We start from the raw sequence: 25,592 nt of genomic DNA on the forward strand, positions 1-25,592 counted from the left end.
CATGGTCAGGTGCCTGAGGAGACCAGAGAAAGGCCTAGGATCCCTTCAAACTGGCAGATTTGTGAGCTGCCTGAAGTAGGTGCTGGGACTGAACTCGGGTCCTTCAGGAAAACAGCAATTGCTCTTAAGCGCTGGCCCATCTCCCCTGCACCTCCATCTCCCCTGCACCTCCATCTCCCCCGCGCCTCCATCTCCCCCGCGCCTCCATCTCCCCCGCGCCTCCATCTCCCCCGCGCCTCCATCTCCCCCGCGCCTCCATCTCCCCCGCGCCTCCATCTCCCCCGCGCCTCCATCTCCCCCGCGCCCCCATCTCCCCCGCGCCCCCATCTCCCCCGCGCCCCCATCTCCCCCGCGCCCCCATCTCCCCCGCGCCCCCATCTCCCCCTGCACCTCCATCTCCCCCGCACCTCCATCTCCCCCGCGCCTCCATCTCGCCCGCACCTCCATCTCTCTTCCCCCTTCATTTGAAATCGACACGCGGAAAGCCTGAAATGCAGACAAGCTGAAAATCCACTGCTAGGTTTTGCTTTTTGCCCACATCTGTCTCTTTCTACCTGAGGTACTTCCTTCCCCTGGCAGCCTGGCTGGGTGGATCCTTCTCTCGTCTGACTTCCTCTCCTTTTATTCTATTTAATTTTACTTTACTGTGTAAGGTGTTCTGCTTGCACACATATCTGTGCGCCATGTGCGTGCCTGGTGCTGGAGGAGGTCGGAGCATCAAATCCCCTGTAGTTACAAACAAATTGTAAGGCACCACGTAGGTAGTAACTGGGGATTGAATCCAGGTCTCTGGAAGTAGCAACCAGCTTTCCAGGCCCTCATTTCATTTTTCTTTGTACCCTAAGCTCTGAAACAAACAAACAAACAAACAAACAAATAAACTGATGCCTCTGTGTTGGGGTTTGGGGCTGCTGAGCCCCTTTTAGGTGGCCCTAAGGCTTTTTTTGCTCCAGGCTCTCCTCTGCTGGGGGACCCTGGGTCTGCTGGCGTGGCTTCAGTTTCCCTTACCAGAAGAACCCTTCAAGCCTTTGGCGAGGTTTGACTAATAGTTGGTGTCCAAGTTTAGAGAAGTTTGGCCAACTTTGACGATGCCATAAGATTAACTGTGAAATGAGCCAGGTCCAGGAATGCCCCAGAAAGCAACATTTTTGACCACAAGGAAGAGTTGCAGGGCCTGCTTATCTGCATGTTTTGTGTTTATCATGATTTTTGTAATCTTGTTTTGAATGTTGGAAGTATAAGAAAGCATTCTTTTTTATTTTTATTTATTTATTTATTTAGTTTGTGGCTTTTTGAGACAGAGTTTCTCTGTGTAGCCTTGGCCATCCTGGACTCACTTTGTAGACCAGGCTGCCCTGGAACTCACAGCAATCCGCCCGCCCCTGCCTCCCGAGTGCTGGGATTAAAGGCGTGCGCCACCACGCCAGGCTCAAGAAAGCATTCTTGTTACCTGGTCTTGGATACCCCGAAAAGAAGAGGCCTGGTGGTGGCAGTGGGATCTTCCTCCTCCTTCTCCTCCCCTTCCTCTTCCTCTTCCTCCTCCACTTTTTATTATGTTTTTATATGTCTGTGTGAGTATGTTGTGTGTGAGCAGAGCCCGCAGAGGCCAAAAGAGGGTGTAGGGTCGTCTGGAATTGGAGTTATGAATGTGGGTGCTGGGAACCAAACCTGAGTCGGCTGAAAGAGCAGGCAGTGCTCTTAACTGCTGCGCCATCTCACCAGCCCCATTTAAACACACACACACACACACACACACACACACACACACACACACACACAAAATCATCTCTTCAGCCCCGCTGCTGGGGATCTTAAGATGTATGATTTATTTTGGTGGGATAGCAACGGGGTGTAGAGCTGCGAATACTGACAGGTGAATGTTCCTACCTATATGGACAACTACTTAATTAAACAAGACTCTAAAGCAAAATAAGACTTCTTTTTGAAAGAAAAAAAAAGTCAGCCTATCGGCTCTTCTCAAATTTTATCTCTCATTCTTCTCAGCTAACATTTCTTTTTTTTTTTTTTAAAGATTTATTTATTTTATTTATTGCATATGAGTACTTTATCTGCAGAAGAGGGTATCAGATTGCATTATAGATGGTTGTGAGCCACCATGTGGTTGCTGGGAATTGAACTCAGGACCTCTGGAAGAGCAGGTGGCGCTCTTAACCACTGAGCCATCTCTCCAGCCCTCAGCTAACATTTCTGACCACTGTTCCTGCCCAGGCTCCTGCACAGGAGCCCAGTTAAACCCAACCTGCAGACGCCGAAGCTCACAGGTGAAGCGGCACTGGCGGACTACAGCTCCCGGCATGCCCCACGTAGCGAGGTCACGTGAGCGTCCGGAAGCTCTGGCCACATCGCGCTGGGTGAGGTGGCGGCGGGGGCGGCGGACAGTGGAATCTAGCGGAGCGGACACTTCGGCGGGTCTCAGGTGCGATACTGCGTGCGCCCGGGTGCTTGGGGCCCTGGTTGGGCTGGGCGCGCGGCGGGGATTCGGGCGCGGGCAGCTGATGGGTGTGGCGGCGCGGGTGCGGCTGGCCGCTGGCCCCAACTGGACCCCCACCCGGACCCACCGAAGCTCCTGGTGCCGCCGCTGCGCGGTCCTAAGGCTGCGAGCATAGTGCTCCGGGAGGAGGACGCCAGAGAGGGAAGGTGGTCCCAGCCCGCGCGGACCCTCTGGGTAGGGGGCACTTGTTCCTCACGGCCCACCGCCCCTCTGGCCTTGGATCTTGGGACATTTGAATTGAAGAAAAATGAAGCCCAAGAAGAGGGCTCCTGCTTTAGCAAGAAGAGGGCCACGTTTCAGGTAGGGTGGGAGGCTTTTGGATAGGATGCACCGAGGTCAGAGAGAGAAAATGGACTTAGTGGAGAAACTAGGTTTTTGTTTTCTAGTAAGTACCACGAGCTCAGTTGAGGAATTCGGCTCTGTTGTTCGTCAATCTTTGGCTCTTCTTTATTTGTAGAGTGTGGGCTTATCTTAATTTTGATAGAACAATGGGAATGTATCCACTTAATTTTAATGTTTCCTGAAATTGTTAAGTGATGCCTTGTAACTTAACTAAAATGTTTAGAGGAAGCAATGTTGCCAGGGCGAGCAAAAGCAGCCACATAATTTCTAACCTCTTTACCCACTCCTTGGTTATCTTCAAAATAATCGCTGATGAAGAGAATGCCTTGACTGCTTTGATGGTTGAATTATTTCTTTGCCATTTGCCAGATGTTTCCTATCAACCCAACTCTGCCATAAAAACAGAAAAATCGTTTCATTTAATCCCTAAGTGAGGAAATTGAGTCTCAAAGAAGTAAACTACATGGACTTGAACTTCAGTGTCTGAGCAATGTGTGGTCACTCTCTGGCAATCAGGAGCAAGTTTGGTGTATGTTGTTTTAAGTCTCTGGATGGCTGCCTGGTCATCAGTGAGGATGACGTGCCATTGCGGTCACCATTGGCATGATTTGTGCTTTGTCTGGAGGAGCGAGGAGAAAGTAATTGTCTTTGAAACTTGTCCCCAAAAGATAGAAAATAGGAGCCAGGCGTGGTGGTGCACTGTAAGCCCCGCACTCTGGGAGGCAGAGGCAGGTGGATCTCTGTGAGTTCGAGGCCAGCCTGGTCTACGAAGTGAGTCCAGGACAGCCAGGGCTACACAGAGAAACCCTGTCTCGAAAAACCAAAAGAAAGAAAATAGGAAGAATGTAGCCTTAGGAACCGTGGGATAAATTGATGTGGTTTTAGGAACCCTGAAACAGATAGCTAGGCCCTTAACATCTGTGCTAGTGAGGCAGTTTTAAGAAAAAAGGGTTACTAGATTTTGGGTGTGTGTGTGTATGGTACGTACAGGTGTCGTGTAGCCCAGGTGACCTCAATTTCTCTGTGTAACTGAAGGTGACCTTGAACTTCTTATCTTTGTATCACTGGAGTTGCTAGTGTGCACCACCATGTCAAGCACTCTACCACTGAACTAGACACTGCTTCTCTCTCTTTCTCTCTCTCTCTCTCTCTCTCTCTCTCTCTCTCTCTCTCTCTCTCTGTGTGTGTGTGTGTGTGTGTGTGTGTAGCCTTGGCTGTCCTGGACTAGGCTTTGTAGACCAGGCTGGCCTCAAACTCACAACGATCCATCTGCTTCTGCGTCCCAGAGTGCTGGGTAGACCCTGCTTTTAAGGCAGGGTCTCCAATGAATGTGTATTCTGCCTGTTTCTGAGACAGCGTCTAGCTCTGTAAACCACGCTGGCCTCATACTTGGACTCTTCCTGCTGGGATTATAGGAGCGTAATAGGCTTGAGTTTTTGAAAGAGCCAGGATGTACATGGAACAAGCACACTGCTTCTAGTTAGGTGGCAAGAGATCAGAGAGCTGCTGTGTAAGTGCTGAGCACCCGCACCCAGCCGGCAGCACATGCAGTACTGTGAAAGCGCCGACCACATCTCTCCGTGCTTTCCTACATGCCTGTGCCCTGAGTGCACGTAGTCGTTTTACATTGCACATGTAACAACTAAATCCTTGACAGTCAGATGGCTGCCAGCTCTGAGGGTGTTAGGGAACCACATTTGTTTATAACCTGGACTTTTCTTATCCTAAAGTACATACCAGTGAGATTAAGCTGTGGTAATTCTAATTATTATGTTTTATGCAGCCCGGGGTGTTTTCTCTTTTAACTTTTCCACTCACACAATATCATACAGAATCTAGTTAGGTCTGAGTTTGAATGTATATTTTGTCCCTCAAGACAGATTACTTTCTGATACCTGTTTTTCATTTGAAAATACCCAGACACCTGACTGTGATTATATAGGCAAAGGACCTATCAGGGTCCTGGTGTCTTGTAGGCATTCAACTAAAGAAACCACTGACAGAGGTTTGTTTTGTTTTGTTTTTATCTAAGTGCTCTGGGAGGGCCTGGGGACAAAACTGTAGACTTAGGACAGAGAATGCCACTGTGTTTTTTAATGGGGTCTATAGATAAACAATAAACATGTAAATCAGAACTGGGAATAGAAACTATTTATTTGTGCTGGGACCTGAACCCAGGGCCTCGCATATGTATGTTAGGCAAGTGCTCTCTACCACTGAGCTTTATCTAGCTCTGTTTCGTTTTTGTTTTGAGACAGGGTCTTGTGGATGCCCAGGCTGTCTGTCATCTGTTACTGCATTTTGTACCCCTGGGTGCTCAGTCTTCTTACCTCACGTACTTGTTTACTTTCTTTCTTTACTTCTTTTTTTAAAGATTTATTTATTTATTAAGTATACATTGTTCTGCCTGCAGGCCAGAAGAGGGCACCACATCTCATTATATATGGTTGTGAGGCCCCATGTGGTTGCTGGGAATTGAACTCAGGGCCTCTGGAAGAGCAGACAGTGCTCTTAACCTCTGAGCCATCTCTCCAGCCAGCTTGCTTGCTTGCTTTCTTTCTTTCTTTCTTTCTTTCTTTCGATAGTGTCTAACTGTGAAGTGTTGATATGCCTAGACCAGGCTGACCTCAAACACACTGATATCTGCTCACCAATGCATCCCTAGTGCTGGGATGAAAAGTGTACCCCACCGTGCCTGGCTGGTGATGCACACCTTTCATCCCAGCACTCGGGAGTCAGAGGCAGGCAGATCTCTGAGTTCAAAGCCAGCCTGGTCTATAAAGCCAGTTCCAGGACAGCCAGGGCTACACACAGAAAAGCCCTGTCTTGGAGAGAAAAAAGAAAGAACCCAAAAAACAAGAACAACAACAACAAAATGTTCACCACCACACCTGACCCCAAGGGGTAGTATTTTTGAATGGGTTGTCTGGGCAGCCACTTTCGGGAGGTGCCATCTGAGTAATGAGCCAAGAAAAGGGAGGAGCAAACTATTGCAGAGAACCAAGAGAAAAGTAAAAGTCCCAAAGGAGATAGCTTAGTAGGCTCAGGGATTGGAGATATAGGTAGGGAGGGTGGAGGAGGTGGGGAGGCAAGTGGACAAAGAGTAGATTATGGCCTGGCAGAGGATTGGAAGCCATTCAGCTGCCCACTGGGGGGCTGGTAAAATAAAAGATTTGTTCATGTAATGGGAACTGCACATGCTTGGAAGCAGCAGGTGAGTAGGTGCTGAAAAAATGGTGCGCTTGGAGTATGCTTGCTTGTCTGAAGAGGTCAACCTGGGGTCAACGCCGAGATCAGGACCTGCAGGAAAGGAACCTCTCAGACAGGTGTTTGGAGATGCGGAGAGGCTTCAGTCTCTGCCCTTTTGTACCTTTTGATCTTGTGCTGTGTGGTTGGGATATGAGGTGTCTTCCCACAGAGCTCATTGGTTGATGTCATGACCAGGTTGGCAGTGCTGTTGTGTGTGATTGGATCGATAGGACGATAACTTCATCAATAGGCTAAGCGACTGCTGCCGAATTCATACCAAATAGGCTGTTAGGAGGTCAGTCTTGGGGTAGATCATGGGGGCCTGCCTTTGAAAGGTGCATACATATTGACTTTGCCTGCTGCTTCTTGCTCCTGTCGCTTCCTTGGCTGCTGTGAGGTGAGCATCTTTCCTCTGCCATGCCCTTTCATGCTGATGTTCTGCCTTGCCAGAGGCCCAGAGGACCTGTGAAACTGTGCCCATATAAATCCATCAGGTAGTCACAGTGGCGGGAAAGCTAACACATCTGCCTTGCTAGCCTGTCTCTAACCAATTGGAGAATAAAACCACCCTCAACCTTTCCAGCTCAATCATCTACTCAGGCAGACCCCTACAGCACCAGCTGTTCCCTGTCCCTTAATCACACTCATTTCCTGCAGGGGACTAAGGCTGAGAAGGCCCTGCAAAGAGCTTCGTTTTTTGGTTTTTTGGTTTTTAAAAATTGTTTTGATTTTTTGTTTTTGTTTTGTTTTGTTTTTAAAGATTTATCTATTTATTGTATATGAGTATATGAGTGCTTTATCTGCAGAAGAGGGTATCAGATCACATTACAGATGGTTGTGAGCCACCATGTGGTTGCTGGGAATTGAACTCAGGACCTCTGGAAGAGCAGGTGGAGCTCTTAACCACTGAGCCATCTCTCCAGCCCCAGTTTTTTGTTTTTAAAATCTGTCTTGGAAAGCCATCAAACAGAAGTTGGTTTATCATCCATCTTTTTTTTTTTTCTTTTTTCTCTTTTTTTTTAAAGCGGGGCTAAAGATGAACCAGGTAGGGGTGGTGGGTCTTGCATATACTAGGTAGCCTCCCCACCATTATGTTGCATCCTAGCCCTTGACTTACGTGTTTTGAGGACAGAGTATTTCTACTTTGTAGCTCAGGCTAGCCTCACAATCAATAGTCTTCTTGCCTTAGCCTCCTGAGTGCTGTGTTTACGTGTGTGCCACCCTGCCTGATGGTCTGATTAATGTTGTATGATGTACTTTTGCTAATGTGTGAGCAATTTTTTGAGGGTGGAGCCATATAGGGAGAAAAAGCCTATTACTGTAGATAGGTGATAGATGAGAGCAGGTCATCTTAAGGTAGTGGGAAGGGGCTAATTGGGATATATTTTGAAGGTAAAAAGGGCTGTATTTAAAGGCCTGGATGTGGAAGCTCAGAGAAAGGGGAAAAGGAAGAACAGATCCTATGTACTTTGTTCACAGGAGGGATGGAGATGTTTTTTCTGAGGTGGGAAATCCCAGGAGAGGGATAGATTTGGAGGAAATGGATCCCGCTTTAGGTCTGTGGAGGGCTAACCCTTTGGAACCACGGAGTGTCGGGGTTAGTGGCATAAACCCGGGAGGCACTGGCAGAAAGCCACAGGACTGGGTGACAGAGCAGAGCAAGGCTGTGCCTCAGCGGTTGAGAAAGCGGAGTTGTTAGGGAAGTGTGGAGGCCTGCCCCACCGTGGTGCTTGCCCTCTGAGGTTTGTGGTTTGAATCTGGAGTCAGCCCGCTTGTGTGATTTTTCTCTGACAGAACTCAGCTGTGAGATACAGGGAAGGAAGCGGGCCAGGCCTGGGAGAAGAAAAGACTCCTTGGGGAGATGGCATGTAATTTGGTAAGGAAGTGTGGGTAAGGGAGGAGCCTGGTCGGGTGAAGTAAGTGTTGGAGCTTGAAGTTTGGAAGGCAAGCATTCTGGAAGGCAAGGATACTGCTGATGCCAGGTCTGAGCTTCACCCATGGAGTGAGGCTTCTTGGGGCCATGGGGCAGGGGTGAGCGAAGAAGACGGAACTGCAGAGGGGTCTTAAGGAGACTCTTTCCTCTTCCATCCTCTTCCAGCCAGCTGCTTGACTGCTCCAGAAGCGAAGGGGAAGGGCCTGTGGAGCAGGAGCTGTCCAGTGTGGAGGGTCGCTGCCGGAGATCACAGTGCTGGGAATGAGTGGTCAGCAAACATTTCAAAGGAAAGTGCTGTGAAAGCTGCTCTGGGGACAAGGTAGGCACGGATCCCTTGTACTTTTGATGCAGATAGGCTGTGGGAGGAGTGCTTGTTGAGAGGCGTAGAGACAGCCAAGCGTCCGTAAGGACATGGGATTCATTCGCTCTCTCTGGGTTTCAAGAAAGCCTGGTCATCCAGGAGGTGGTGCCGCACGCCTGCAATCTCAGCACTCAGGGAGGCAGAGGCAGGCAGATCTCTGTGAGTTCGAGGCCAGCCTGGTTTACAGAGTGAGTCCAGGACACCGAAGGCTCCACAGAGAAACCCTGTCTGGAAAAAAAGAAAGGGAAGGAAGACAGGAAAGCCAGCCAGCCTGGTGGGAGGCTGGGCTGGCCAGTGGGGGCAGACTGTGTAGGGTGTTGGTGGGTACAGTTATATGGCTTCGCTTCTACCAGCCTCCCTTTTTTGAATTGTGCTGTGACTTTCATTAAAGTGTTACCAGTGCAGAACATTTTCACTAAAAAATATTTATGTATTTAATTTATTTATTGAGATAGGGTCTGATGTGTAATAGCCCAGGCTGACTCAGTGGCAATCTGCCTGCCCCAGTCTCCCAAGCATTGGTATTACAGCACTGCCTTACCATCCCCAGCACAAGATACCTTAAAAGACTTAATACTACATTTGGGTTAGAACAACTATAAATATGTCTATACAAGTGAAATAGTGGGTCACACTTACAAACCCAGCACTCAGGGGAGAGCTGCTGAGGCAGGAGGATTGCTTCAAATTCCAGGCCAGCCTGGGCTACAAAGTGAGACTATGTTTAAACAAAAAAAGGTAGAATTTTAGTACTAACAATGTAACAATTTAGGGAAATGTTGTATTCCAAAGCAGCACAGTGTACGGTGACATTTTCTCAAGTTGTGTGGCAGTGCATTCATAGTGCATATGTGTTTTTCTGCAGAATGAACACACACACACACACACACACTCACAAGGGTGCCATAGTACAGATACAGAGGCCAGAAAACAACTTTTGTGGAGCTGGTGCTTTCTTTCTCCCTCGTATGGGTTCAAAGGATTGAATGAGATGGCCATCTTGGTCATAGGTGCCTTTACCTGCTGAGCCATCTTGCTGCCCCCACCTTTATAAGTTAACTTTTTACTGTGTGTATACGTGATGTGTGTGTGTTGGCTCGGGCATACCACAGCATGTATGAGCCGGTTAGAGGACAGCTTTGTGAACTTGCTTCTCCCCTTCACCTTTATGAGGGTTCCAGGCATGGAATTCAGGTCACCAGGCTTGCTCAGCCAGTGCCTCTGCCTCTGTCTGACAGGGGCTGAGACATTTTGCTGTGTGTGTTATGCTATTTTTAATGGTTGTCTAGGGTAGAAAAAAAGCCTCATTACAAAAATACATTACTGCTGGGTATGGTGGCGCACGCCTTTAATCCCAGCACTGGGGAGGCAGAGGCAGGCCGATCTCTGTGAGTTCGAGGCCAGCCTGGTCTACAAAGTGAGTCCAGTACAGCCAGACAGACTACAAGAGAAGCTCTGTCTCAAAAAAACAAAAACAACAACAACAACAACAAAAACAATAAATAAATAAATAAATAAATAAATAAATAAAAATGAGTTAGTGGTTCTGGATCTGATTGCTGGCAGAGGTCTGTGTGTTTTGTTTTGTTTTTATGCTTGGGATTGAACCCAGGGCCTGTGAATGCCAGGCGTGCCCTCTTCCACTGTGTAGCTCTGGCTGTCCTGGAACTTACTATTGTAGTCCCATTCCTGAGATTTTTTTTTTTAAATTATTACTTAGGTAGCCCTGGCTTGGAGCTCTCTATGTAGAAGACTAGGCTGGCCTTGAATTCAGAGATCTGCCAGCCTCTGCTTCCTAAATTTTGGGATAAGCTACTAACCCTGTCCAAGACCTTTTGTTGTTGTTGTTGTTGTTGTTTTCTTATTTTTGTTTGTTTGTCTGAGACAGGGTTTCTCTGTGTAACCCTTCTGACTATCCTGGAACTTGCTCTGTAGACCAGCCTGGCATCAAACTCACAGAGATCCACCTGCCTCAGTGTCCCAAGTGCTGGGATTAAAGGCATGCACCACCACCACCAACTGGCTGTTGTTTTGTTTTTTTAAGATTATGTTTACAAGGCCGAGCGTGGTGGCGCATGCCTTTAATCCCAGCACTTGGGAGGCAGAGTCCAGGGATACACAGAGAAACCCACAAAAACCCACCAAAAAAAAAAAAAGATTATGTTTACAAAAAAAAATTATGTTTACAGTTTTCTGCCTGCGTGCATGCCTGCAGGCTGGAAGAGGGCACCAAATCTCATTATAGATGGCTGTGAGTCCCCATGTGATTGCTGAGAATTGAACTCAGGACCTCTGGAAAAGCAGCCAATGCTCTTACCCTCTGAGCCACAGACAGGGTTTCTCTCTGTATAGCTCTGGCTGTCCTGGAACTCAGAGATTCTCCTGCTTCTGCATCCCAGGTGCTGGGATTAAAGGTGTGTCCCACCATCACCTCCTGCCCAAGACCTTACTTTTAACGTTTTATTTTTACTTTTAGGGTAACAGTGTAGAAGATTGAAGGCTATTGGTCAAAAGATACAAATTTTCCTTCAGAAAGTGCTAAATTCATGCCTGTAATCCCAGCACTCAGGGAAGCAGAGGCAAATGGATCTCTGAGGTCAAGGCCAGCCTGATCTACAAAGCAAATCAGGACAGACAGGGCTACACAGAGAAAACCCTGTCTCAGAAACCCAAGGAGGTGCCAGGCATGGTGGAACATGCCTTTAGTCCCAGCACTTGGGAGGCAGAGGCAGGCAGATCGATGTGAGTTCCAGGCCAGCCTGGTCTACAAAGCAAATCCAGGACAGCCAAGGCTATTACACAGAGAAACCCTGTCTTAAAAAACCAAAACCAACCAACCAACCAAACAAACAAAAAAAACCCAACTACAACAAAACAAAAACAAAAACACAAGGGGGAAATGAAAAGGACTAAGTTAAAGATCCTATTGTATACCATGGTAACTGTAGTAATAATAATGTCTTGTATATTTTAAGTGTTTTCCTTCACAGAAAATGATACCAGTGAGGCATTGCATTTGTTAATTCCCTTGATGGAGCCATTCCACAAGGTATACATATCCCAAAACATACTGTATATGGCAAGTGTATACTTTATTTTGTGAATTAAAAAAAAAATACTGAGCTGGAGGAATGGCTCAGAGGTTAAGAGTACTGGCTACTCTTCCAGAGGTCCGGAGTCCAATTCTCAGCAATCACATGGTGGCTCATAGCCATCTCTAGCAAGATCTGGTGCCCTCTTCTGATGTGCAGACACATGCAGGCAGAACATTGTATACATAATAAATAAATAAATCTTTAAAAAAAATTATATATATATGTATGTGTATATATATATATATATAAAACTAGGGCTGCCTGATGGCTATTAGTACTTGCTTTGTAAGTGTGATGACCTGAGTAAGTGTGAGACCCCTGTAACTGGTGGTGGGAGGAAAGAATTGAGTCTCAAAAATTGTGGTGTGACCTCCACGGTTTAGCACACATGCTTGGATTCTCACGCTCACACACAGTAGTAAGTAAAAAGCTAATTCTTAGCACTGTAAACATGATAATTATGTGTTCAGTAATCATATTGGTTTTAATAAGTGGGGTATGATGGTACCTATCTATAATCCTAGTCCTTGGGAGCCAAGGCAGGAGGATTGCTGAGGTTAGAGGACCGTGGGGACAGAGTGGATTACACAGTAAGTTTGAGGCTAGCCTGGACTACATAGTAAGATGTGTCCTGATATATTAATCTCGTTTCTATGTTTATGAGTGTTTGGCCTGCATAAGTGTCTGCCTAACACCTACAGTGGTCAGAAGAGGGCATCAGATGCCTTGGAACTGGAGTACAAAGCATTGTGAGCCACCGTGTGGGTGCCAGTGTTCTTAGCCAATGAGCCACTTCTCCAGCGCCAAGGATATCTTTAGGGGAAAACAGTAAGCTGGGAGCCTGGTGTGGTGGGCACGCACCTTTAATCCTGGAAGATGCCGACGAATTGAGGTCAGCCTGCTGTACAAAGACAGCCAGGCTGTTACACAGAGAAACCCTGTCTTGAAAACAAAACAAACAACAACAAAAGTAAGCTGGGCATGATGGAGGACATCTTTAATTACAGCACTTGGGAGGCAGAGGCAGGTGTGTTTCTTGAATTCTTACGAGTTCGAGGCCAGCATGGTCCACATACTGTGTTCCAGGCTAGCAAAGGCTACATGGAAAGACCCTGTTGTTTGTTTGTTTGTTTGTTTAAACATAGCTCAGTCAGTAGAGTGTTTGACATATAGGAAGGCCTGGGTTTGATTTCCAGCTGGCTGTGGTAGTGCATACCTGTAATCCTAGCACTCTTGGTAGTGGAAGGAAGCAATCGTCCTTGACTACATAGCAAGTCCAAGGTCAGCTTAGGTAGGATACCCAGACCCTGCCTGATTAGAAAAAGAAGGAAAAACATAAATAAAATAAAGAAATAAGTTAGGCTTTATTAGTTGTAATAGAACCGGCTAAACTTGAAAAACACATACACATACAGAGTGTTGGGTATGGTGAAAACAGGATGTGCTGATGACATCCAGGCCTGGCAGAACTTCCTGTGTTCATGGGCCCGTAGCTTACATCTAATTGGAGACTCTCTCTGAGCTATGGAGGATGTATGTGCACAGTGTTCTTTTTAATTATTCTAATTACATAGGACCAAATGGTATAATAGTATTCATTTCAGATGGCAGTTTGCCAACAGCAGGTGACTGCCTCAAACTGTTTTCCCCATGTACTTATTAAGACTTTCCTCTTTCATCTCTATGGCTTAGGATAAGGTGGTTTATTTAGAAACTAAATTGACATGGTTTCCGATATCTCAGTATGTACATACATACATACATACATACATTGATGTGGCTCTGAATTACACAACTATTACTGCTAAAGCAATAGTAATCTCAACTCACTGTGTTTTAATGTAGTTATTCATTTAAAAAATTTTTTTTTTATTTTTTGGTTTTTCGAGACAGAGTTTCTCTGTGTAGCCTTGGCTGTCGTGGACTCACATTGTAGATCAGGCTGTCCTCGAACTCACAGCGATCCACCTGCCTCTGCCTCCCGAGTGCTGGGATTAAAGGCGTGCGCCACCACACCTGGCTCATTCGTTTATTTTGATTACACTTACTTGTCTGTGGGGGGATGGTGTACGGATGGAGGTAAGAGAACAGCTTGAGGGAAGGAATTGCTTCTCTACTGCCTTTGTGGGTCCTGGGGAGCCAGCTCAGGTCGCCAGGCCTGGCAGGGCGTGTCCTGAAGGCCTGAGCCATCTAAGCTCTTACTGAGGAGCTGGCCCTAACCTCTATCACATTTCGTACCTTAGGCTCTCACAGTGTTTTGAGGTAGAATGTATCTAGATAAAAGAACTGGGTTTTTGCTTCTGTTGTTTTTGTTTTTGTCTTATGCAGTCTCAGGCAGGCCTAGGACTCACTGTATACCAAGGATGACCTAGAATTTCTGAGCCTCCTGTCTCCCCCTCTCCAGTGCTGGTATTACAGGCATGCGTCATCATACCTACTCTATATGGTGCTGGGGATTAAACTCAGGGCTTCCTGTATGCCGGGCAAGCAATCTGCCAAGACCAACAACTGTAATTTTAGCAACAACACATGATAGCTCTTGTTTTTGTAACTTCTGGAATTATAAACAGTTTTTCTTTTTCTTTTCTTTTCTTTTTTTTTTTAGACACGGTTTCTCTGTGTAACAGCCCTGACTGTCCTGGACTTGTTTTGTAGACTAAGCTGGCCTCGAGCTCACAGAGCTCCACCTGCCTCTGCCAACCAAGTGCTGGGATTAAAGGCGTGCGCCTCGTCGCCTGGCAGTCTTGAACTTTTAATTCTGACTCAGTCTCCTGAGAACTAAGGTTACAGCCTGGCGTGGATTATCATATATTCTCATTCTCTCTCTCTCTCTCTCTCTCTCTCTCTCTCTCTCTCTCTCTCTCTCTCTCCCTCCCTCCCTCTCCCTCCCTCCCTCCCTCCGCCACCTCCCCCCTCTCTCTCCAGGTCTGTAGCCTAGGTTGGCCTTAAACTCACTTTGTAGCTGAAGATGACCTTGACACAACCTTGATTTTCCTGCCTCGGCTTCCCAAGTGCTAAAATTGCAGGGGTGTGCCAGAAGGGCTGCTTTATATCTGGCGGGGAGAAAAGGCCAATAATGTATCTGTCCTTCCAGAAAGAAGAAACAATGTAACTCAGTCACCGGGAAGACTTGGAGGCCAAGGAAGAGGGAGGCGGGAAGAGCATGGCCTGGCCCCGCCTTTTACAGAGGGGAGCTCTGCTCAGCGGCTTCAGCCACCACCATGTTGCTGTGTTCCTGCTTACCTTCTTCAGGTAATGGCTTACTGCTGCTCTGTCAGGCTGGCTGTGAAGTAGGCAGCCTCCCTCGCTGTTATTTGGAGACCTTCCTTTTGTATCCCTTTGTTTTAGTGCTGGGCATGGAACTCAGCCCTGTACTCACGCGGAGCTTATGCTCTGTCCCTGAGCTGCACCTCTGGCTCTCAGTTGTACTTTTTTCCCCCTAATTTTTTTTTTTTTTTTTTTTTGACACAGGATTTCTCTGTAGCCTTGGTTGTCCTGGACTCGCTTTGTAGACCAGGTTAGCCTCCTCCAACTCATAGTGTGATCTGCCTGCCTCTGCCTCCCAGTGCTGGGATTAAAGGTGTGCACCACCATGCTCGGCTTATATGCCTCCCTTAAATATTTCATGACACCCTCATAAAGCAACTTTTTTGAGATAAGGTCTCACCCTGTAAACTTAACTGTGTACACTAGGCTGTCCTTAAACTCATAGAGGTCCACCTGCCTCTGCCTCTGCTTCCTGAGTGGTGGGATTAAAGGTGTGCGCTACCATACCCAGCCACAGTTTAACCTTTTCCAAAAGTTTTCTGTGTATGAGTGCTGTGTCTCCATGTGTTCCGTGTGCCTGTAAGTGCACCACATGCATGCAGTGCCTGGGAGGGCTGGAAGAGGGCATTGAGTCTCTTGGAGTAACATAAGGTTGTTAACCATGTGTGGGTTCTCAGAACTGCATCTGGTTCTTCTTCAAGAGAAGCTGGTGTTCTTTCTTCCCCCCCACCAAAGATTTATTTATTATATATACAGTATGCATCAGATCACATTATAGATGGTTGTGAGCCACCATGTGGTCACTGGGAATTGAACTCAGGACTTCTGGAAGAGTAGCCAGCGCCCTCAACCACTGAGCCATCTCTCCAGCCCACAGCTGGTGTTCTTAACCACTGAACCATCTCTCCAGATCACATGAGTCAATTAAACATTTTTATTTTAGTTAATTTTTGTGGAGATGGGGATGAAATCTCAGCATTTTATTTGTGCTTAACCTGTACTTAACCACTGAGCAGCACATTGTATCTTATTTATTTGTTTATTTATCTAGTAGCTTTGGGGAAAGAATTCAGTCCTTGCACAGTGACTGAATAATTCTAAATTCTACGCTTAACACCTGAGCTTCATTCTCACCCTTTCGTTCTTACCGAGACAAGGTATGTGTGTGCAATTTTTCTCTGTGTGTATATAATATATGCTACATATTATATGTACGTATCGCACACACACACACACACATATATGTATATATAAGTACCTCAGGCTAGCCTTGAAATCACAATCCTGCCTCTGCCCTTATATTACGGATGTGCACTCTGGTACCCCCCTGTGCTTCATTTATAGTTTTAGGACAGTAGTTCTCAAGGTCATTTTGCTCTCCAAAGATTAGATGATGGTTTGGTAGCATTTTGATTGTCTTGATGGAGGGGTCCCATTGTCATTTAGTGTCAGAGACTAGGGGTTCTGCTAAATGTCCCACCTTGAACCAAGAACTTGTCAACATACAATGTTTCGGAGGTTGAGAGGCCGAGTCTGCTATCGGGTGCTCTTCATGGAAACCCGGGGCTTGTAAACAAAGGATGTGTGCATTGAGGAGGCATGTACAGACATGCACAGAGGGTGCACAGAGCCTCCTGGAGCAACGAATGTGAGAGGGATGTGCAGCTCCTGAGGCTAGCAGCTCGGGACTAGTCAGCATGACTGGAGGAACTGTCTGTGTTTATGACTCTGCAGCCTTCTGTGGCCTCTGTAAGTAACATAACATAAGCGAAACATTTAGGAGTAGGGCATAGTATGTGTAGCCCTGTATTCAACTGTTTGATGTATTTCGTCAGATCTTATTATCCATTCAGAGCACATTCACTCATGCGCTCTCTGCCATGGTGTGAGTGTGGACATCGGAGGACAAGTTTTTGGAGCTGGTTTTCTCCTTTTACCATGTGTGCCCTGGGGACTGAACCTTGGGGACAGGTTCCTTTAGCCGCCACGCCATCATCACCAGCCCTATTTATATTAAAGGCACTATAAAAATGTTGGTTCCTCTGCAATAATAAATTAGGAAAGTGGTTCTTCTAAGAGTTGCTAGGGTGGCTGGGCATGGTGGCGCATGCCTTTAATCTCAGCACTTGGGAGGCAGAGGCAGGTGGATCGTTGTGAGTTTGAGGCCAGCCTGCTCTACAAAGCAAGTCTAGGACAGCCAAAGCTACACACATAGAAACCCTGTCACAACAAACAACCCAAAAAACCCCAAACCAAAACAAAAGAGTTGCTAGTTGATTTTGACAGCTTGGCTTAGGGTTTTCCATTTGTGAGAAATGGGGCCGGGCAGCTGTGTGATGGAAGGATGGAAATCTAAGAGAAAGGCTGCTGGACGGCTCTGCTGGGAGTGGCCAGTATTGCTGAAGACTCAAGTGCTTTCCAGAACTGGCACCATGCCTTAAGGCAGATGTAGCCAGTCACATCCAGTTCCGTGGTAAGTTATGTACAAACAATGGAATCATAAAGACATAAAGAAGACAACAGTGTCACCCCTCTCCTGCCCCCACCCATTTGTGGCTTTTTGTTGTTGTTGTTGTTTTTTGTTTTTTTTTTCCATTTGGTTTTTTGAGACAGGGTTTTTCTGTGTAGCCCTCGCTGTCCTAGACCTCACTCTGTAGACCAGGCTGGCCTCCAACTCAGAGATCTGCCTGCCTCTGCCTCCCCAGTGCTGGGATCAAAGGCTAGCATCACTACCACCCAGCTAGCAGAGTCTGTGCTAATTGGTAGTTTTTTACAAAGCAGCAAACTTTTTTTTTTTTTTGCCAAGCTTCCAAATGCAAATAAAGCAAATGTGCATATGTTTGACTTTTGTTGAATGCGGTTTTGTTTCTCACCCAGTTGTTTGCTCTCTGTGTTTTGCAGTTACTCATTGCTCCATGCATCAAGAAAGACATTTAGCAATGTCAAAGTCAGTATTTCTAAGCAGTGGACTCCAAATGCTTTTAACACATCAGCTGACCTTCCCGCAGAGGTAAGCAGAGTGCTGGCGGAGCTAACACGGGCTCCCCGCTGCGTCCACCTTTAGCGCTTCCTAAGTTCTCGCCCCCCCCCCCCCCATCTGCTCAGTACTGTGAAATAGCTTTCTGTGTCCTGGGGTATGAGATCCAGACTGTTGTAATTTCAGAGCCTTCAGGTTCAGCCCACGTACCTTGTTTCTCACTGTTGTGAAATCATACAGTTCCGGCTTGGCTGTGGGCATTTCTCCTTTGGTTTATTTTTAGTTTTTATTTAGTCATGTACCTTTTCTTTCCCTCTCTGTCCTCCTCCTCCTTTTTTTTTTTTTTTTCAAGACAGAGTTTCCCTTTGTAGCCTTAGCTGTCCTAGACTTGAACTGGCAGCAATCCACCTGCCTCTGCCTCCCGAGTGCTGGGATCAAAGGTGTGCCACCGAACCAGGCCTTTTCTCTTCTCTTCTCTTCTCTTCTCTTCTCTTCCTTTCTTTCTTTTCTTTTCTTTTTTTTTTTTTTGAGACAGGATCTCTCTATATGTAGTCCTAGCTGTCCTGGAACTTACTTGCCAGTAGGCTGACCTTTAACTCAGAGAGATCTGCCTGCCTCTGTCTCCTGAGTGCTGGGAATAATGGCGTGTGCTACCCTGGCTCACTCTTTCTTTCTTTCTTTCTTTCTTTCTTTCTTTCTTTCTTCTTTTTATTTTTGGTTTTTCTTTTTCTTTTTTTTTTTTTTGGTTTTTCGAGACAGGTTTCTCTGTGTAGCCTTGGCTGTCCTGGACTCACTTTGTAGACCAGGCTGGCCTCGAACTCACAGCGATCCACCTGCCTCTGCCTCCCGAGTGCTGGGATTAAAGGCGTGCGCCACCACGCCCGGCTTATTTTTGTTTTTTCAAGACAGGGTTTATCTATGTAACAGAGTCCTGGCTGTCCTGGACTCACTTTGTAGACCAACCTGGCATAAAACTCACAGCGATCCACCTGCCTCTGTCTCCTGAGTGCTGGGACTAAAGGTGTGGGCCACCACTCCTGGTACCCACAGAGGCCAAAAGAGAACATTGGATTCTCTGGAGTATGAGCTGTCCCTATGGGTGCTAGGAAGTGAAGTGCAGTCATCTGAAAGAGCAGCAAATACTCTTAACTGATGAGCCATCTCTCCAGCACCTCTGGACCCATTTTCTGCCTGAAGTTTGTTTTCTCTTTAGGGTGAGATAAAATATCTTTTTTTCCTTTTTCAAAAAGAATTTTATTTATTTATGTGTTCTGAGTTTCATCGTGGAGTCTGTTCTTTTTTTCTACCTCGTTGTCCTACAGATTGAAGTTTCTTCTTTCCAGACCCTCATTTCTCCCTCCACCCCCCCCCCTCTTTAAAGAGACAGGGTTTCTCTGTGTAGCCTTGGCTGTCCTGCACTTGCTTTGTAGACCAGGCTGGCCTCAAACTCACAGCAATCCACCTGCCTCTGCCTCTCATGCTGGGGTTAAAGGTGTGCACCACCATGTCTGGCCCCCTCATTTCTCTTATTTAGACAAAACATCTTTGACTCCTTCAGTTATTGTTTGGGGACACTTGAGCCCTCAGTGTGGGGTTCAGGTACAGTCTGCCCAGGATCCAGAAAGCTAGGATTTGTCTCTTGGGAATCTGGGTTAGCAGTCCCCAGGACCACTCCTGGTCTGCTAAGTTGGGAGGAGTGCTTACAGCACTTGGCATGTGTGTGATTTATTACAGGGAAAGGACAGGAAGTGAAATTAGCAAGCAGAAGCCAGGCATATCTTGGTAGGCTCTCTCCCAGCAACAGGCTGTGATAACATGTGAATTGCTGTCTACCTGGGAAGCCCATTAGAGACTCACCCAGGGTTTTTATTGGGGGCTGGTCACTCATGTGCCCTCTGTGTGCCATATATTAAATTCCAGTGTCTCTGGAAAGCAGGGTTCAGAGTTGCTGGGTACAGAGAGCAGCGGAGCCCTCCTTAACCTGGATGGGAGTGTGATGCTGAGGGAGGCCTTGGGAGGGCCTACTGTGATGCTGAGCGAGGCCTTGGGAGGGCCTACTGTGATGCTGAGGGAGGCCTTGGGAGGGCCTACTGTGATGCTGAGGGAGGCCTTGGGAGGGCCTACTGTGATGCTGAGCGAGGCCTTGGGAGGGCCTACTGTGATGCTGAGCGAGGCCTTGGGAGACAGGGCCTACTCTGGCCTGTGGGTTGGCTTTCTTTGGTGGTAGCCATTCACATGATCAGCCCTTAGGGAACAGCAGTGACTCTTTTGCTTGTTTGCTGATTGTTCAAATCAGTCTTGATGCTGGGGATGGGTCCAGGCTCTCCTCTGTAGTAGGAAGTGCTACACTACTGGCCATCACCCCCAGCCTGTTAGGTATTTACTCTAGTTGATGTTTTTCAGAACTGCCAATTTTGCGGTGTGGATTGATTGGTCTGCCCCGTAGAGCTTTGTGTTTCTGTGGGGTTTTTTGAGGCAGAGTAATGGTCCTGGAGGTTCTGGAGCTCGCTCTGTAGGCCAGGCTGGCCTCAACTCGCAGAGATCCCTCTGCCTCTGCCTCCAGGAATGCTGGGATTAAAAGTGTGCGCCACCACTGCGCAGCCAAAGCTTTGTGATTCTTTACAGACCCATCCTGTTGATGCCCACGCTCTGGCCCAAGGCAGAAATTGGGAAATTAGTTTAAATCCAGCTTTTTCCCCTTCTCTGACTTATACCCCCAGCCCTGAGGGTTTTACTTCCTGTTAAAGATACAGTATTTGGGAGCTGGAGTGATGCTCAGCATGCAGTGCCTGTGCAGAGGACCTGAGTTCAGTTGTTCTCAGTCATGTCAGGAGCTCACCGTTTCAGTTTCAGGGTGTCCTACACTCACATGCGCACACCTGCACGAGTCTCTTCCTGCCCCTGCCACGGGAGGGCAGAAACAAAAATAAATCTTAACATCTTAAAAAATTGCATGTATTTATTTTGTGTGTATTAGTGAGGGCATGCGCATATCACAGCATGTCTGTAGAGACCTCAGAGGACACCATCTGGGGTCCACTTTCTCCTTCCACCACTGAGTCTTGGGGATTGACCTCAGGAAGCCTGGATTATACCTGCTGGGCTGACCTTGCTGACCCTAGAAGTAAATCTTGAAAAAAAAAAAGTGCGGGTTGTAAAATGTCCTTTAATATTCTAAAGTAAGCAATCTAGTCCCTGCCCTTGCTCACAAGCAGAAGATCTGTATCCTGCCCGAGGCTCTCCCATGTTCATTGGGGTCCAGTCCCCCTGCAACTAACTCCAGCTCCAGGAAACTCAGACTCACGGATCCTCCTGCTTCTGCCTCCTGAGTCCTGGGACTGCAGGCCTACGCCACCATGCCTGGCTGTTCTACCTCGCTTATTAATTTTAAAAATTACGTATATAAGTGTTTTGCTTGTGTACAAGTGTACAAGTACAGCACACGTGTGCCTGGTTCCAGTGGAGGCCAGAGGAGAACATCAGGTTCTCTAGAACCGAATCTGTGGATGGTTGTGAGTCACTATATGGATGCTGGGAACTGAGCCTGGATCCTCTGCAAGAGCAGCCAGTGCTCTTAACGTCTGAGCCATCTCTCCAGCCCCAAATGCCTCGTCTTCTTACTGGAGGCTAGGTCACCAGCATCTCAGCATTTTGACTTAAGAGAAAAGGTATCCTAAACACACTGGAAGTAGCAGCAGGTCTTGGTCAGAGCTGGCTCCTCACACAGGAACCCTGGTCTGGGATGCACCCGTTTCCTTGTATGCCTGTGTGTCCTTGCCTGGCTTTTCACCACCAGGTTGGGCGGGCACGGTGGTGGGGGCGGGTGGTTGGAAGGTGTGAGCTACTAATGTCTTAGCAGAGTGACTTGTCCTGTTTCTGCAGATCTGGAGCAGCAACCATTTGTTCCCCAGCACAGAGGAAGCCACTCTTTTTCTTGGAACACTAGATACTGTTTTTTTGTTCTCCTATGCTGTGGTAAGTTTTTAAAGTGTGGAGATTTTTGTTTGTTTTTATTTTTCAAATAGCTACTTAATTTTTAATATATTAAAATTATATGATTTTACATGCAATTTATAAATACATATAAATTATATTATTTTTGTGTATACAGTGTTCTGCCTGCGTGTAAACCTGCAGCCAGAAGAGGGCATCAGATCCTAGTATAGATGGTTGTGAGCCACTGTGTGGTTGCTGGGAACTGAACTCAGGACCTTTGGAAGAACAGCCAGTGCTCTTAACCTTTAAGCCATCTCTATAACCCCCAAATTAAAAATTTTTAAATTAAAAAATTATGTACAACTTTAATATTTATTTATTTATTTATTTATTTTTGAGACAAGCTTTCTAGACAAACTGTTCTAGTCTTGCTATATAGACCAGGCTGGTCTCACAGATCCTCCTGCCTCTGCCTCCCAAGTCCTGGGGTTAAAGATGTGCTACACCACACCTGGTAGAATTTTCTCCTTTTAATTTTGCATTTATGTGCATTTGGCCCACATGTATGTCTGTACATCTCTTGTGTGCCTGGTGTGTCTATAGAGGCAAAACAGGGCATCAGATGTTGGAAGCTGGCTTACAGTTTCCAACCACGGTGTGCGTTCTGGGAATCAGCCCCTGAAGAGTAGCCAGTGCCCTAAGTGCTGAGCCATCTTTCTAGCTCCACGTTGGTTGTTCTGGCCTGTGGCTTCCGTCCTGTGGCTTCCGTCCTGTGGCTTCCAGGCATTCTGCCTCCTGGAGCAACACACCACTAATTGATTCCCTTATCTGAAAAAGAGCTGGGAGATTTTCATTGTCCCCTTATTCACAAATGGCACTGAGTCTGCTTTAATGCTGTGTGCTATGCTTCCAGTGTGAAGGGACAAACGCTTGTGATAATTGTCATCTGAGGGTTTTGTATTATCAAGGCAGTCAGTTTGTTATAAATAGTTGGTCCTATGTCAATTTAAGTTTGAAGTCAAGACATTTGTTTTATACATTTGTAGCAGAAATGTGATGTGCTGCCCTTAAGGTCTGCACTGATGTCTGTATTTAGTGTCTGCTGGGCACTGGGAGGAGAGCGGGAGGCAGGGCACCGTGCCTCTCAGTGGTTACTGCCCTCCCAGCCTTTGTGGTGCCCTGAAACCCAAGGGGCATAGGCAGCCATGGCGCATCATAAGGTCTGTCTTGTGTCTTACAAGTCAACACCGGACTGCACACACGCGGCAACACTTCTTAACTCCAACTGCAAATGGTTCAGAGAACCGGCAGGAAGGCTGAGGGCCGTAGCTCATCTAGAGAGGGGAGCTTGTATGTAGACGTTTGTTAATGTAGACGTGTGAATAAAGTTTCATTTTTCTAGTCACCTCTTTCTAGTTTGCCTCATGTGTAATGTGTCCTCCCAGCTTACTGTTACTGTTTGGAGCCATAAGTTTAAATGCTTTATTTTTAGGGCCTCTTCATCAGCGGCATCATCGGGGACCGGCTGAATTTGCGATGGGTTCTGTCTTTTGGCATGTGCTCGTCTGCGCTCGTGGTAAGTGGGAAGATTTTATAGTGATCGGAGTTCTTCCTGGGCTTAGTGATTAAAAGGGCTGTACTAATCTCATGACCTGAGTTCACTCCTCCAGTCCCGTGTGGATGGAGAGACAGGGGAGTTGCCCTGTGACCTGCACGTGTGCACCCTGACATGTGTGTACCCCACTCAGACTTGCGTGTCACAAACACAAATACACTAATAATGAATAAAATTCAAAAAGAAACAGTGACTCCTATTTTGATCAAGTGTTCCAGAACGTTACCTTTTAATCCTTCTCCGCTTCCATCTAGAGTGGAGGAGTGAGCCTAGTCTTTGTGTCATCATCCTGTGTGTCTTTGACCGGGGCAGATCTTTTTAAAGCAAGACTCTTGTCCTCCTTCCTTGAGTGACACAGTCTGAATAAACAGCATAGGGCTGGGCTCTCTGGAGCCTGGCCTCAGGCTGCCTGCCTTTACCGTAGACACACGAACCACTTGCTGATTCTCTAACCTGGTCACTGTGTTCTACCCACTGCTTTCCTTCTCTTCCTCCTTGCCTCGGTTGGCCCTCATGTCACAATCAGGTGACACCCTTAGCTCTGCACCTCTTTCTCAATCAGTGGTCCGGACTCTTCCTACCCTGCTAAGGAAGGAACCGTCTGTGGCCTTCCTGTGCTCTTGCGGTTCCCCCTCCCATCGCCTGTGCTTATGTGTAGTCTTGTTTCCAGAGTAAGACCACAGCCCCTGGCCTGGGACAGCCTGGGTTTGCCTCCTGTGCCTCCTGTTTCTGACTCAGACTCTGCAGTGTTTCATATTAGGAATTTGCAAAGCAGCTGTGCAGATCCCCGCCTCCTGGCATGGCAGTGAGGGTCCTGTGTGTGTCTGTGCGCGAGGACCCATATCAGAGTCATCGGTACTGCTCACTACCAGTTAGTAAGGGGTTCCTCCTCATGGACACAGCTCCTAGACTTCAGGTAGATTCTGATTTAGTATAGTTTTTCCATGTATGCCGTTTACATACAGGAAAAAACTTTTTTTTCTTAAAGTCTTAGAAATCAAAGCACTTACTGAGTGGTGGTGGTGGCGCACATCTTTAATCCCAGCCCTTGGGAGGCAGAGATATGCAAATCCCTGCATTTGAGGCTGTCCTGGAACTCTCTTTGTAGACCAAGCTGGCCTCAAACTCACAGAGATCCACCTGCCTCTGCCTCCTGAAATATATGCTTATTATACACACACACACACACACACACACACACACACATATACATACATACATATATCTATTATAAAGTATATATGTATAAACCCCTTGTGTAGTCTTGTTACCACAAACAAACATGGCTGAGCGACTGCCTCTCCCTCTTCCCCTAGCTGTTGACAACCACTGACCATTTTTCTGTCCTTGTCGTTTTGCGTATTCCAGAATTTACAGCTGCGATGTGACAGTGTTCTCCCCATGCCAAGTCCTCACAAAATAGACTTTGACTGTGAATAAAGTGTCCCTCTGAGCAAAATGCCTGGGGGAGAAAACAGGCCCATGGTAGAATCTACTGAGTAACTCAGCAGATGACAGACAGGATTCACTTATGAGTGAACTTAATAGTTGCCATAGCAACAGCTGGGCTTACCTGGGACTGTCCTGATGCTCAGCATTGGTCCTGTCCTTACCAGACATGCACATGTGGGCTTGTGTGGTACTTCAGCCCTCTGGAGATTTCTGTTCCCAGAGGGAGCAGATGGAAGAAGTTGGGGTTCTTCTAGAGTGGAAGATGCAAGTTAGGGGGAGGGTATGTGTGCACGCATGTGCATGGGAGTGCAGGCGAGTACAGAAGCCAGTGAAGGACGTTGTGGTTCCTGCTTTATCACTCCACCTTATTCTCTTGAGGCAGGGTCTCTCTCTGGACCTTGCACTTGGCTGATAGCTCTCAAGCTCCAGCAATCTTTCTGCTTGTGTCCCACACAGTGCTGGGGTTATAGGGTACTCACTCAGGTTTTGACATGGGTGCTAGGGATTTGAACTTGGGTCTTCATGCTTTCATAGCAAGAATGCTTTCCCACTGAGCCATCTCCCCATCCCATGAATGTATTTTTTTGTGTATCCTGGAAGGCAGTTGGGTATATTGAAAGTGTCCGTGTGGATGTCACATGTCCCTTTTTCTTTCCTTCTCTCGAAGGTGTTTGTCTTTGGTACTCTTACGGAATGGCTGCACTTCTACAACAAGTGGCTCTACTGTGGCCTGTGGATTGTGAACGGCTTGCTACAGTCCACTGGCTGGCCCTGTGTGGTTGCTGTGATGGGCAACTGGTTTGGGAAAGCTGGGTATGCTGCCTCCTTCCTCTGTGTTAATGTTGGATCACTG

General features: G+C 47.1%; 1 protein-coding gene across 3 annotated transcripts in view; it reads left to right on the forward strand.

Annotated features, from left to right (window-relative positions):
* The first annotated feature begins 2,331 nt into the window (after positions 1–2,331).
* The window catches only part of SLC37A3 (solute carrier family 37 member 3), a 44,134-nt gene continuing 20,873 nt past the window's right edge, over positions 2,332–25,592 (forward strand). The window contains exons 1-7 of one of the 3 annotated variants that reach the window (XM_084785959.1): positions 2,344–2,437; positions 8,202–8,355; positions 14,587–14,744; positions 17,661–17,769; positions 21,619–21,711; positions 23,165–23,248; positions 25,407–25,552. In XM_084785959.1, coding sequence (XP_084642085.1) covers positions 14,656–14,744; positions 17,661–17,769; positions 21,619–21,711; positions 23,165–23,248; positions 25,407–25,552 — 521 coding nt within the window. In that variant the 5' untranslated portion in view covers positions 2,344–2,437; positions 8,202–8,355; positions 14,587–14,655. Of the gene's footprint in view, positions 2,438–8,201; positions 8,356–14,586; positions 14,745–17,660; positions 17,770–21,618; positions 21,712–23,164; positions 23,249–25,406; positions 25,553–25,592 lie in introns of all 3 variants that reach the window. The other 2 variants (XM_084785958.1, XM_084785960.1) reach the window with 2 other exon arrangements.

Source organism: Acomys minous, assembly GCF_964271855.1.
Source record: "Acomys minous genome assembly, chromosome: 6".
Taxonomy (NCBI): Eukaryota; Metazoa; Chordata; class Mammalia; order Rodentia; family Muridae; genus Acomys; species Acomys minous.